Source organism: Protomyctophum parallelum, assembly GCF_964188405.1.
Source record: "Protomyctophum parallelum genome assembly, chromosome: 15".
NCBI lineage: Eukaryota > Metazoa > Chordata > Actinopteri > Myctophiformes > Myctophidae > Protomyctophum > Protomyctophum parallelum.
The window spans coordinates 2,289,957-2,304,674 of NC_139710.1; the positions used below are offsets into that span (position 1 = coordinate 2,289,957).

The following is a 14,718-nucleotide window of genomic DNA, read 5'->3' on the forward strand; positions in this document are numbered from 1 at the left end:
ACGAGGTCGTCAAGATCCTGCAGGACTACGACAACCAGCCCCGCCCCCCCAAGAGTTCCGACGAGGCCAAGGAGACGGCGGAGAAGAACCTGGATGGCCTGCTGTAGCCTCCAGGGGGCGGTGTTGTTGTTGTTGTTGTTGTTGTTGCTTCCATAGACATTATATATAAAGGCTAGATGGCTCAAGGCGGAGTCTCTGACGTAGTTCACACGGCGGCCATCTTGCCTCGGGGCTACAGTACAGTACAGTGCAGTGCAGTACAGTACAGTACAGTACAGTACAGTACAGTGCAGTGCAGTGCAGTGCAGTGCAGTGCAGTGCAGTGCAGTGCAGCGCAGCGCAGCGCAGCACAGTACAGTACAGTACAGTATGTCCAACGGCAGCTCAAACTAAAACAGTCTCAAATCTTGACGGATTTACAAAACGTGTTGGTTTATTACAAACGTTATTGTAACGGTTTATTACAATGTTATGAGTGGTTATTTAAAAGTACATGCCCCATAGACACAATGTTATGAGTGGTTATTTATAAAGTACATGTCCCATATTCACAATGTTATGAGTGGTTATTTAAAAGTACATGCCCCATAGACACAATGTTATGAGTGGTTATTTAAAAGTACATGCCCCATAGACACAATGTTATGAGTGGTTATTTAAAAGTACACGCCCCATAGACACAATGTTATGAGTGGTTATTTAAAAGTACATGCCCCATAGACACAATGTTATGAGTGGTTATTTAAAAGTACATGCCCCATAGACAATGTTATGAGTGGTTATTTAAAAGTACATGCCCCATAGACACAATGTTATGAGTGGTTATTTAAAAGTACATGCCCCATAGACACAATGTTATGAGTGGTTATTTAAAAGTACATGCCCCATAGACACAATGTTATGAGTGGTTATTTAAAAGTACATGCCCCATATACAGAATGTTATGAGTGGTTATTTAAAAGTACATGCCCCATAGACACAATGTTATGAGTGGTTATTTAAAAGTACATGCCTCATAGACACAATGTTATGAGTGGTTATTTAAAAGTACATGCCCCATAAACACAATGTTATGAGTGGTTATTTAAAAGTACAGCCCCATAGACACAATGTTATGCTGCCCCAAGGTAAGATGGCCGCCACGTAGCAACGTCGCTCTCCATTGGCCAGAGTGCGGGTGAGCCATCTAGCTTTCTTATATATATATATGGTTGCTCCCTCTGTGACTGTAGCCACCAGGGGGAGCTGTTGTTCCCTTTCAGAGTTATTCCCCCTCCATGCTGTAGGGGGCGCCGTTGTTCCTCCCCGTAATGCTGCAGTCTGTGGACCACCATGCTAAGTTGTTATGCTAACATGCTAACTGTTTGTTTCCGATAGATAGACCACCATGCTAACTAAGTTGTTATGCTAACATGCTAACTGTTTGTTTCCGATAGATAGACCACCATGCTAACTAAGTTGTCATGCTAACATGCTAACAGTTTTTTTCCAATATATAGACCACCATGCTAAGTTATTATGCTAACATGCTAAGTTGTCATGCTAACATACTAACTGTTTGATTCCGATAGATAGACCACCATTCTAACTAAGTTGTCATGCTAACATGCTAAGCCAGACGGCTTCACTTCTAGGTTTAACCCTTCATGGGGTTGGAAGGGTTTAGGACCCTATAGTTTAGGGTTTAGAACCCTATCGTTTAGGGTTTAGAACCCTATCATTTAGGGTTTAGAACCCTAACGTTTAGGGTTTAGAATCCTAACGTTTAGGGTTTAGTTTGGGTTTAATTCAGGATTAGGTTACCTCTGGGGTCAAGCTCTGGGGTCAACTTGGGGTCAATCTCGCTCTGCTTCGTTTTGTTGTAGACTGGGATAAATCTCCCAGCATGCTTTGCACTCAGGCTGTAACATTGCTGCTGATTCATTCATTTTATAGACGTTGTTTTTTTTAGATGCTATAAATTGTTGCTGTCGGGAGGAAACCACCTAACTCCATGTTTTGTTTTGCATAAATCAGTGCTATTGAACACCCTTTATGTCTGTGTGTTGGTTAAAACAATATTGAACCAATGGAAAGTAGTAGAAAACACATCGGACAAAAACCTCTTAACTCCATTGGACCCTCAAACTGTCTGCTATAAAGCAGCTAACTCCACTACCTCTCCCCCTCTCAAACTGTCTGCTATAAAGCAGCTAACTCCACCACCTCTCAAACTGTCTGCTATAAAGCAGCTAACTCCACCACCTCTCCCCTCTCAAACTGTCTGCTATAAAGCAGCTAACTCCACCACCTCTCCCCCTCTCAAACTGTCTGCTATAAAGCAGCTAACTCCACCACCTCTACCCCTCTCAAACTGTCTGCTATAAAGCAGCTAACTCCACCACCTCTCCCCCTCTCAAACAGTCTGCTATAAAGCAGCTAACTCCATCTCTGATGAGGCAGTATTAATTATATACAGCATTAGTATTGCTTTCTTTTCAAAATATGAGGTTTTCTTCATTTCCATTTCCTGAAAAATGAACATTGTGGAGTTAGCTGGTTTCCTCCCGACAGCAGATAATGTAACGTTGCGTGCGCACGTTCAGATGAAAAGATGCAGTCTACCATTCATTGTCAATGGAAGCCAGCGACGCAGTGATGCGTTTTTGCATGGTTTCACCTGAACACACCACTATGATGCGGTGATGCGTTTTTGCATGGTTTCACCTGAACGCACCACGAGCTGTGAATTGTTTATTGATGTACATCGGAGGTAGAGCAGTTATGTGTGACATCATGATGACATCACGATGACATCATGATGACATCATGAGCAGCTAGAGATGTTCAATGTATTTTTGGAATATAATGAATATAAACAGTGTTGTTGGGATGCAATTAACACACTACAATACCCAGAATCCACCACTATGGGACGCACACGCAGGTTATAGACTACATTACCCAGAATCCACCACTATGGGACGCACACGCAGGCTATAGACATTCCATGTGTTACACTCTCAGAGTCACAGACCCGTAAGGGTCCATTTGGTTCCATGTGTTACACTCTCAGAGTTTAGGGTCCCTTTAGTTAATACTCTAGTCTAAAAGGATGCCAGCTCTATGTGGAACTCGTAAAACATCATTATAAAATAATTATAATGTAGACCATATAATTATAATCATATACCGGTATAGTTATAATAGGTGAATGTAATGAATATATTTTACTATATAGTAGTCATGTTAGTCAGTATATTTTATAGCAGTCATGTTGTTAGTAAATATATTTTATAGTCATGTTGTTAGTCCATATATTTGACTGTAATAGTACGAGTCATCTTTCATGTCCATAATATGCAGTGTGGTGTGGTGTGTGTATTATATTAATATCATATTATTAATATAATATAGTTATTGGTGTGTGAAATATTGTTATTGGTGTTTATTATTGTTTTGTTGTCGTAAAATAACTCGTTTGAGTTGAATGGGGGAAATGTTGTTAAATATTATATTATATATAAATATTAGTATAAGTAATCTTTAAATGTTATATTTGACCCAGCCTCCAATGAACCAGCATTCATTCATTCATCCAGTCATTCATCCATACATTCATTCATCGCCTGGAGGAACGCATTGGCCGCTCTGGTCTAAAAGTGGGAGTCAACCCTTCCGGGTGGGCGTCGCTCCAAATGATGTGACGTAGCGCTGCACTAGGGGGGAGAGGAGGGGCCGGGGGTGACGGACAGATCGATGAGATCCAATCAGGGCGCGACCCGCCCCTCTAGACCAGAAACCTAACACGTTAGCTCAGGCTAATCCATTCAACCATTCATTCGTTCATTCATTCATTCAACCATTCATTCACCCATTCATCCATCCATTCATCCATTCATTCATTCAACCATCCATTCATCCAGTCATTCAACCATTCATTCATTCATTCATTAAGTCATCCATTCATTCATTCATTAAGTCATTCATTCATACATTCATTCATGCATGCATTCATCCATTCATTCATCCATTCATTCATTCATTTATGAATAGTTACATAATCTTGCATTGAAGATTGGCAGACAGTACAATTTATTGTTTTATCATGGTTAGGGTTAGTTGTTGTACAACTTATTATTTTGGTTGTTTATTTTTAATTTTTTAATCCCCCAAAATGTCTGGATGGATTCCAGATTTAATTTGACCAAAGTTTATTTTTTTATTTTTTTAATGAATGAGATGTTGTTAATTTGCTTCTAAGCACATTATGACATCATGTATATCATTATGACATCATGTATATCATTATGACATCATGCATCGTTTAGTCTGATCCAATCATAAAGTTGTGCCTTCTTTTTGCCCAGGAGTCCAAAATCAGATCTGAATCAAATTGTATTTTTCTTTTTTTTTTAAGATTTGATTAATTACAGATTAACACAAAACAATCTGTATTTACAGTAAACGCCAAATTAAAAAAATCAAAAAAGTTACATTTTAATTTCCAAAACTTCCCCCCCCTAAAAATAAAAATAGTGAAAACCCATGATGTATCTCACAACGCATCGAGAGCTTGTAGATCTGATGTTGATGCTATTTATTGTACAGCCTATAGGGGGCGCAATAAGAACCAGAGCTGTAGTGAATGTAAACATGTTAATTAGTTCAGTGGTTCCCAACGTGGGGTCCGGGGACCCCCAGGGGTCCTTGAGGGAGTTCCAGGGGTCCAGGGACCCCCAGGGGTCCTTGAGGGAGTTCCAGGGAGTCCTTAAGGGAGTTCCAGGGTGTTCAGGGGGTCCTTGAGGGAGTTCCAGGGGGTCCCCACCTAAATAATAGTTAGGGACCAAATGGACCCTTATGGGTCTGTAACTCTGAGAGTGTACAAATGGAACCAAATGGTCCCTTATAGGTCTGTAACTCTGAGAGTGTACAAATGGAACCAAATGGACCCTTATGGGTCTGTAACTCTGAGAGTGTACAAATGGAACCAAAATTAATGGTCCCTTATGGGTCCACTTGGGGGCCCTTGAAATTAAACGGGTTGAGAATCACTGCTAGAGCCGTACAAATCTTCTCTTATATCTCTTCAAATGGGGGTCCCTGGAATATCTCTTCAAATGGGGGGTCCCTGGAATATCTCTTCAAATGGGGGGTCCCTGGAATATCTCTTCAAATGGGGGGTCCCTGGAATATCTCTTCAAATGGGGGTCCGTGGGGGCGGGGCTAATGAGTGTCAATGTGTGTGGGACCCACTGAACTAGTTAATTAGTCAAAAGCTATTTGTACCCAAAGCTTAAAACATAGAGTTAGGCACTGTACCCCTATAGCCCCATAGGGGGTGCTATACCAATGTGTTGAACAAACAGAATGTATGAACAATAGTGTTTGTTGTCTGAATGTAAACAATACAAAATGTAAACAATACAAAATATAAACAATACAAAATGTAAACAATACAGTAAGAATGTCAACAATACAGTATGACTGTCAAATCACTGTGTTCTTATTTACGCACACACACGCACGCACGCGCACACTGACACGCACGCACGCCTTCTTTCTGGAAAACACTGCATCAAGGCTCGCCAAAATACATTGAAATCGACTAAATCAACTGTATATTTAGTCGACTAAATGTCATAGGATTTTAGTCGACTACATATACAGTTGATTTAGTCGACTTAAATGTAAAACTAGGGGACTAAAATGTGACTAAAACTAAGTGAAAACTATTCAAGAGACTACGACTAAAATTAAAATAGAAATTTGCTGCCAAAAACAACACTGGTGTGGACAAAACAAACACATTTCTCATTGTTGTACAGTTTGTAGATGTTTGTTTACAATGAGTTAATTGTTAATTTGTTTACAGTGAGTTTTAGCACATGTGCTGATTTTCACCACCTGTCCACAGGAGACCTTTAGAAAAATACATTTTGATTGATTGATTGATTGATTGATTGATTGATTGAAGTATTAACAGTTTGCAGAATTACAGTACATTTCAAGCACAACTCAATAGAAATAACTGTGAGTGGACAACACCATAACAGCATTGAGCTTGTTTACAAGAGGGTCCACCTTGTTCAATTCATCATAACATTTAGAGACGTACAAATAGACATATGTTCAGGTTTTACGGGGGAGTCTGTATAGGTGCGGTTTGAGAGCAGTTTTAACAGTTAAACTTTAGTTTAAAAAACCCAATCAAGTACAAAGAAGGAATACATACTAGTAATATTTACAAGATTACAATATCCATTAAGTAAACATAATCACTCCGGTAACAGACCGGTCAGACAGTTGATTTGATTTCAACCATAGTTATTAGGATGTCCGTTTTTATTCTACGGTCGGTGTTTGTCGCCCTCAAGTGGACAACATCAGCAACAACAGGCCTACTACACACAGGTCGCTTTGTTTGACAGTTTGTAGATTGATTGATTGATTGATTGATTGATTGATTGATTGAAATATGTATTAACAGTTTGCAGAATTACACTACATTTCAAGCACAAACTCAATACAAAGACTGTTAACTGAGAGTGGACGACCCAATTAAGCATTACACTTGTTTACAACAGGGTCCACCTTGTTCAATTCATCAAAACATTTAGAGACATACAAATAGACACTTCTATAATAGTTAAAGAACAGAACAGGAATTCATCATAAGGGGAAAAAACAACAATATAAGCTATTTTTCCTCCTGACACGAGTCAGTTTGAGTTAGTTATTCATATAGGCCTATACTATGTCATATATTATATAATAGTTATTTATTTAGTTATTCATATATAATATATTATACAACAGTTATTTATTTAGTTATTCTTATTCATGTTTGTCTTAGTCTTGTTATAAGGGTCAATAATAGCAGATCTACAAGCTCACAGCGCGTCGCAGCTTATTATTATTTTTACCACGCAACGTCCCGCCCGTTCATTGGACGGCAACTCTTCAGACACGCCCACTCCCGTGGCCCCTTCGGTGCCGTGATTGGACGAGCCGATGCTGGGCTCATCGTCTCTCCATCGGAAGGCACCGCCGCGGTGACCCACGGGAAATGTAGTCTTTCGCGTGTAACTCTACGGCGGAGCCACGGCGCTCCAGCTCGTCGATAAGAACTACAACACCCCGAGATGCAACGCGGCAGGGGGCGGGGCCTCGTACTGTGGACACACGGAGTTCAGAATTCATTCAGTGAGTTTTGTATCAACAATGACAACAGAAGGAACGTGAGTTTAATTACATTAATAACGTTTATTTATAATGTTATACATTGTATTTATTTAGGCCGTGGTTAAATGTCCTTAATGTCGTGGTTTTAGTGAGAAGAAAACAAAAGACTTGAATTGATAAATGAATCTATATTTTATAATAATAGCTATCAGGTGTAACAGGTAACTTTACAGTTATATTAATAACCCAGTTTAATTACAGTTCATGGTGAAATACTTTGTTGTGTTTACATTATACCTGTTTGATTTCAGTTTATGGTGAAATACTTCGGCTGTTTACATTAACACATTTCCCGCCAGGCTGTCTTTATAATGCCAATTGGTCCTGCCAATGTTAAATCCCCTACTTTTAGAAATGTATAGAATAATCTCTGGTGGGGCTCCAATGACACGGAATATTTCAAAAGGAGGATTGTCATGTCTGCTTTCATGGAAAAAATAAACTGAGTCCATAACTATGTTCTGTTATGTAGATATCAACACTTGAATAAATGGTGGTACACAGTCCGAAATCCAGTATTTTTAGTTATAGCGATCTGAAGATTCAGTTAGCTTCTAACTGAATTTCAGAATTTCTACTATGGCCACATATTCAAGCCATATATCAAATTAAAGATACGTTTGTTTACTTTAATGTGGAAAAAAGAACACTATTCCATTATGTTCCACTATGTACATGTGAGGCTCTGAATGCAGCATGGTAAAAAAAAATAATAATAATAAAAAAAAAAAAAGGAAAAAAAAAAAAAAAAATGAAAAAAATTGAAAGGAAAAAAAATAAATTAAAAAAAATTAAAATAATAAAAAAAAAAATATATGAAAAAAAATATGAAAAAAAATTGAAAAAAAAATTGAAAAAAATTGAAAATAAAATAAAGAAAAAAAATAAAATAATAAAAAAAAAAAACCTAAAGGGGTTCTCTTTTCACAACACGTCAGACGCGCTGTGAGCTTGTAGATCTGCTATTTTCAAATAGCTGATTTGAATTATACTCTGTATTGCATGTAATACACTGCCATCTCATGGCCACACCATGGTGGTGCACTCATGTCATTGCACTGTGGCACTGTGGCCATGAGATGGCGGTGTAGTACAACACACAGTCACATTGAGCATGGACTCTCACACACTTACAGATGGAACGCGCACCAACACGTGCGCGAGACGTCTAAAAGACTTATAAAAGACGTCTAGAACACTGTGCAATATTTCATGAACCTGGTTGCTTGTTTCACTCACAAGCCCTGGCAACCCCCGTCCAATCGCAATCGTCAAAAGTATGTAAACAATGGAATCGTAATACTAATTTAGAAACATAATACAACTTTGAATCACTTCCTTTGGTTATTGGTTACTTACATTATATAATATTTACGTTTCTAATGCCAATAAAGCCATTTGATTGTATGTTATGTGCATTATTTCATGAACCTTGTTGCTTGTTTCTATCACAAGGCCTGGCAACACCGGACATGCTGCCGGTTGCCCGGCTACCATGCCATTGTTGGAAAGGTTTAACCAATCGGATAGCTTGTTGGTGAACCTCTAGACCCCAGACCCCTAGACTCGATGAAGAGGCAGGGATGAAGACAGGATTGCATGAAAAGCAGAAAGTTTTATTCTGATCAATCGTTTGATGACAAATTGGACAATATCGAGGGTTTTATTTGCATTGTGCACGGTGTACAGAGGAAATACGTGCATTGTTTGTGCACGGTGGATCTGGTTGCATGGATTGGATTATCAGTCTGATAGACTCGCTGGAGAGTGGAGATGGACTCAGGGCAGGACGCGCATGCATGCACGCAAATAAATGCGAGAATTTGTATACTTTTATTCTGAGATCGTTGGATTGACAATGAGGGAAATAAGTTTTATATGCATTTTGCACGTGGACAGTGGACATGGGATGGCTTCGGATCAATCTTGGACGAGGGAAAAAAGTTTTGATTTGCATTTTCACATGGATAGTCGTTTTCCGAGACGTTTTTCAGGTAAGGAAACATTGCTTCTGTTGTTCAACTGACACCGATGGAGGCAATCAGGGACATTTTTTGTCACTTTCTTTGCTCGCTCACACCTCCTGTGTGTGTGTGTGTGTGTGTGTGTGTGTGCTTGGGGGGGGGGGACCTCAATCTTATCCAGCAGCATTTTTAGGACCGTCCACTTGAAATATGACACCACGCGTTCGCTTTGTTGGGAGTGTGGAGTGGGGGCTGTGCTTCTGTGTGTGTGTGTGTGTGTGTGTGTGTGTGTGTGTGTGTGTGTGCGCGTGTATACTGCGCAGAGCTGAGATCACCATGGTGCGAGTGCGATTTTCTTTGAGACACAACTCGGTGAGAGGCGAGCCGTGTGTGTGTGTGTGTGTGTGTGTGTGTGTGTGTGTGTGTGTGTGTGTGCGCGCACATGCCTGGGCAACGTGTTTCGTCTCTCTGACACAGCACAGTGTGTGTGTGACTGTGTGTGTGTGTGTGTGTGTGTGTGCCGGGAGCCGGCCACGTCTCTTTCTCTCTGCGGTTGCGGCTGTCAGTGTTGTCTTAGCTTGTTTTGACTCGGATTCAATAGGTTACTCATTAATTTGTGCATGGTGTTTTTGTTTTTCGTGCTGTGGCCACGTCTTTAAAGATAGAGGTTCGGGGGTAACATTGATGTGCACGTAAGAGATGACATTTTCATATAACGGGGGGACCCCAATAGAACGCAAAATGCGTTCGTGGCACGCACGGGGAATTTAATTTATTTGCGTTACTTGCGTTCCAGGCAGGGGGTGGGTTAAAAGGTGTATGTTGTCATTGTTGTGTTTACATTATAAGGTGTAGGCTACTTTGATTGAAGCATTTATTAACAGTTTATAGAATTACAGTACATTTCAAGAACAACTCAATACAAAGACTGTCAACTGTGAGTGGACGACGGTTTACAAGAGGGTCCACTTTGTTCAATTCATCAAAACATCAAAAAGTACCGGCTGAAACCGAGGCAAAACAACCAAAACAAAACAGAGAAAACAGACAAAACATTTTTTTTTAGAACTTATTGTTTGACAAAATGAAGACAATGGAATGAAAACAATGACAACAAAGGGCGGGTTTAGAGGAGAGCGCCCCTTGTTGCCGAAAGGTTGCCGGTTTGATTCCCCGGACGGGCAAGGAAAGATCTGGGTTTGGGAACTGATCGGTCATCACTCACCCAACACCGCGGAAGTGCCCTTGAGCAAGGCACTGAACCCCCAACTGCTTAGTGGCCAACAGCATAAGACTGTGGTTGTGCTGGTCAGCTCCCAGGTGTGTGCGTGCGTGCACCCATGATTTACTTTCGGTGTTGGTAATATAATATGACAGACTGAAGTGACCAATGTTGGCTGTGAATAAGTTCATGTGTTGCCTACTGTATATTCTGTACATTTAGGGCTTGTTTGGACTCAAGCACTGAGACACGTGATGTTTCGAGTGCGTGGTATATCAGAAGCAACAGAAAATATTTGTGCCCTTGATAATGTATTTTATAAATGTGGACTCAAGTAAAGAAATCGAAATGTGTGTGTGTGTGTGTGTGTGTGTGTGTGTGTGTGTGTGTGTGTGTGTGTGTGTGTGTGTGTGTGTGTGTGTGTGTGTGTGTGTGTGTGTTTGTTTGCGTGCGTGTGCGTGCATCTGTCTGCGTGGTAAATAAAGGATAAAAAACTAAATATATATATAGTTATTATTATTATTATTATTAAGTGTGTTTAGTATTAAAGTAATAATTTGCCATGTTTTGCCAAGACACGACTTCATATATGAATAGATAGTCATTTATAGAATACATTTCATGGTTCGACAGCGCCCTCCACTGGTATACAGCAGCTACTGACACTTTATAAATGTGTTTGAGTCTAAATGGGTAAATGAGTCTCTGTCTGTGTGCATTTAGCAGAAGCTCTTGATCCAGAGCGACTTACATTACCGGGGAGGTAAATACTCGACTTTATGGTCATTTTTTAAATAAATGGGACCATAATTTTCCAAAAAGAATATTATGACATGATAAATGAGACTTTAAACTAGTGACTGGAAGCAGAAAGTATTCATGACCATGTTTATTAAGGTGTCTGTATATTAAAGGGACATTCCGTATATTAACAGGGGTCTGCGTATTAAAGGGACATTCCGTATATTAACAGGTGTCTGCGTATTAAAGGGACATTCAGTATATTAACAGGTGTCTGCGTATTAAAGGGACATTCCGTATATTAACAGGTGTCTGCGTATTAAAGAGACATTCCGTATATTAACAGGTGTCTGCTTATTAAAGGGACATTCCGTATAGTAACAGGTGTCTGCGTATTAAAGGGACATTCCATATATTAACAGGGGTCTGCGTATTAAAGGGACATTCCGTATATTAACAGGTGTCTGCGTATTAAAGGGACATTCCGTATATTAACAGGGGTCTGTGTATTAAAGGGACATTCTGTGTATTAAAGGGACATTCCGTATATTAACAGGTGTCTGCGTATTAAAGGGACATTCCGTATATTAACAGGTGTCTGCGTATTAAAGGGACATTCCGTGTATTAAAGGGACATTCCGTGTGTTATAACAGGTGTCTTCGTAGAAGAGGAGGTCCGTATAAAACGGAACCGGCCACAGACCTTCATCGATGGAGGCTCCGCAACGAAGAGGGCCGACAGACCTGGACCTACCTGGACCCCCAGGAGGCCCCTGAGGAGACCCCGGGACCCCAGGACAGCCTGGAGCCCCAGCAGAGCCCTGGGGTCCATCCCAGAGGCCAGCAGAGCATGTTAGAGGCCTTCTCCGTCGGACTGGGCACCGTAAGTTAACCCATTCTGACCTGAGATCAGATTCATGCGAGGTTTCCACTGGACACACACTGGTCTGATTAACCCATTCTGACCTGAGATCAGATTCATACGAGGTTTCCACTGGACACACACACACTGGTCTGATTAACCCATTCTGACCTGAGATCAGATTTAAAAAAATGTCAGTCGTTCTTCAATTTTTCAAAAATAGCAGACCTATAAGCTCATAGCGCGCCACTCGGTGGCGCGCTATGAGCTTGTAGATGTGCTATTTTTCAATAGCTAAAGCACGACATGATGCTAACACCAATTTAGACCTGAGGACGATTCTACAAAAGATAATTATGTGTTAAAAACATTTGCTTTGAAAGATATATAATTCAAAGATTTGCGTCACATTTTCACGAATTTTCAAAAATAGCAGACCTACAAGCTCGTAGTGCAGCACTCGGTGCCGCGCTATGAGCTTGTAGATCTGCTATTTTTCAATATCTCTAAAGTATAACATAATGAAACACCAAAAGGGGGTCCCCGACCAGAAATTGGTTAACCCAGAATTGTAGACGATTCTACAAAATGTCTTCTAAATCCTAAATCCTGACAGTTTTATGAAAAACCCTCATGTTTCTATATCAGTGGTTCTCAAAAGTTTCATGTCAAGGACCCCTAGAAAAATATATGTAATTATTGGACCCCCGATCCTATCTGAAAATGTGTTGTTCCAGGGACCCCCCCAGAAGCAAAGATTTTAGTTAAAAACATTCGCTCTGAAAGAAAATATATTCAAAGATTTGCATAGATCTGCTAATTTTCAATAGCTAAAGTATAACACAATGCCCATTTTGCCCACCCATTTTGGGCAGGAACCCCTTTTGGTGTTTTAAGCATTCTGTTCTACTTTAGCTATTGAAAAATAGCAGATCTACAAGCTCATAGCGCTACAAGCTTGTAGGTCTGCTATTTTTGAAAAGTCGTGAAAATGAGGCGCACATCTTTGAATATATATTTCAGTTTTCAGAGCGAACATTTTGAACTAAAATATTGGCTTCTGGGCAGGGCCGGATCTACCATCCGCCGCTATGTGCAGCTGCACAGGGGCATGTGGCAAGGGGGGGCATATTGAAAACCCCCCCCCCAAAAAAAACCCCTTTTTTTCCTTTTTTTTAGGGGGGGTCCCAGATATAAATGGGATATAAATTAAATTGGGGTCAGTAGCCTCTGCATGTCAAACTTGACTTGGTGAGATCTGCCTCTGAAAAACCTTTGCAGGTAGAACAGTCAGTGTTTCCCTAATCTCTCAAGACAGACTGTTGCCTAGGGGAGGCGCTGTTTTCCTGAATATTTGACGATGGGATTCTCAGATTGGTGTTTCCCAAACTGGAAACCTGGGCACTATGGAGATGTGTGCACATGGACAACTGCCCAGTTGTCCTGGTGCCCACATGTCCCGGTGCCAACATGTCCCTAGTGCCCAGTTGTCCTGGTGCCCACATGTCCCTAGTGCCCAGATGGTTTTGGTGCCCTGAAAATGCCCAGAAAATCCACAAAACAATTTACAGTATAGAAAGAAGGGGGCTGTGGTCACTGTTTTCATTGTTTTTAACATCATTAAAGAACAGAGTCATTTTCTATCATGTCCTATGACAAGTCGTGGTATGCTGCATATGATATGAATGACAATGTTTCAAATTCATTCAACATTTAGGACAATGAAAATGCCATAGTGATTCATCTCCATCCAATATACAGGCTGTACAGCAGCTTGCAGTCTGTTCCATAGCTGGTTTGCCTGGGGGAAAAAAACAACACCATTGCTAATTAGTTATGTAACTTTTGCAACTTGTGGGGATTAGCTAGCATAACATTGGTCATGATAAAACCATACCAGCTATCACTGCACCGAGTAGCCGTTAGGCAGCGACAGCGTTATGTAGGTACAGTAGGCTATTTCACGGCTTTTAAGAGCTCCAAAACGGCAGAATGTTGACATATCGTGGTCTGGGTGGTCGGACTGATCCCGGCTAGTTAAGCTAGCTTGCATCCGAGTTGTTCCACGGGGGCACCGGCTGTAAATAAAAAAGAATAAAGCGCCGATGTCAATGAAAAGAATGGGTAACGTTGTATAAATGCAACGCCGTAGCATATCGTTAGTTCACGTTAACCTTTGCTAGCAGTGGCGGTTGGAGTTTCCCACGGGCCCTGAGGCGAGATTGACAGCCCGGGCCCCCACCCGCATCTGGCACGCCCTAAGAAATCAAGCCTCGCCCTCGTTTTTGCGACATGAACAACGGCAGTACGTTTCCTGAAACCATGGTTACATGAAAAAATAGGTTTCTCCCGTGCCTTGCTGCTCGCCTCACCCCCCTCTCTCATACACACGCACAGCACGCACACGCAACTTGCAAGCCCAACTAACTGGTGTGTTGTTAAACAAATAAAGAACGAACACCTGCATGAATTAAATAAAGCGTGCGTGCGGGGGGTGAGGCGGGCAGCAAGGGAAGCGAAGCGAGAGGAGAAACAGACAACTAAATAAAGTTGTAGGCCTACCCTGTCACAGGGTAGGCCTACAACTTTATTTAATTCATGCAGGATCCCTGTCTGTTTCCCTCTCACCTCGCTTGCCTTGCTGTCATGCACGCACGCACCTACATGACACATTAAATAAAGCTGTCTGTTTCTCCTCTCGCTTC

The 14,718-nt window shown here is 40.9% G+C and overlaps 2 protein-coding genes across 7 annotated transcripts in view; both read left to right on the top strand.

The window, feature by feature from the left end:
- The window catches only part of LOC310872625 (glutaminase kidney isoform, mitochondrial), a 45,833-nt gene extending 42,388 nt beyond the window's left edge, over positions 1 to 3,445 (top strand). For 3 of the 6 annotated variants that reach the window (XM_083784653.1, XM_083784654.1, XM_083784655.1), the window contains exon 18: positions 1 to 3,445. This exon is cut by the window's left edge and continues 44 nt beyond it. In XM_083784653.1, coding sequence (XP_083640779.1) covers positions 1 to 107 — 107 coding nt within the window. In that variant the 3' untranslated portion in view covers positions 108 to 3,445. The other 3 variants (XR_014570411.1, XR_014570412.1, XR_014570413.1) reach the window with 3 other exon arrangements.
- A 3,754-nt stretch (positions 3,446 to 7,199) lies between these two features.
- Positions 7,200 to 14,718, top strand: part of lss (lanosterol synthase (2,3-oxidosqualene-lanosterol cyclase)) — a gene marked incomplete at its 3' end in the record, with an annotated part of 99,001 nt that continues 91,482 nt past the window's right edge. Inside the window, exons 1-2 of the mRNA XM_083784742.1 lie at positions 7,200 to 7,220; positions 11,806 to 12,034. Coding sequence (XP_083640868.1) covers positions 7,204 to 7,220; positions 11,806 to 12,034 — 246 coding nt within the window. The 5' untranslated portion in view covers positions 7,200 to 7,203. The remainder of the gene's footprint in view (positions 7,221 to 11,805; positions 12,035 to 14,718) is intronic.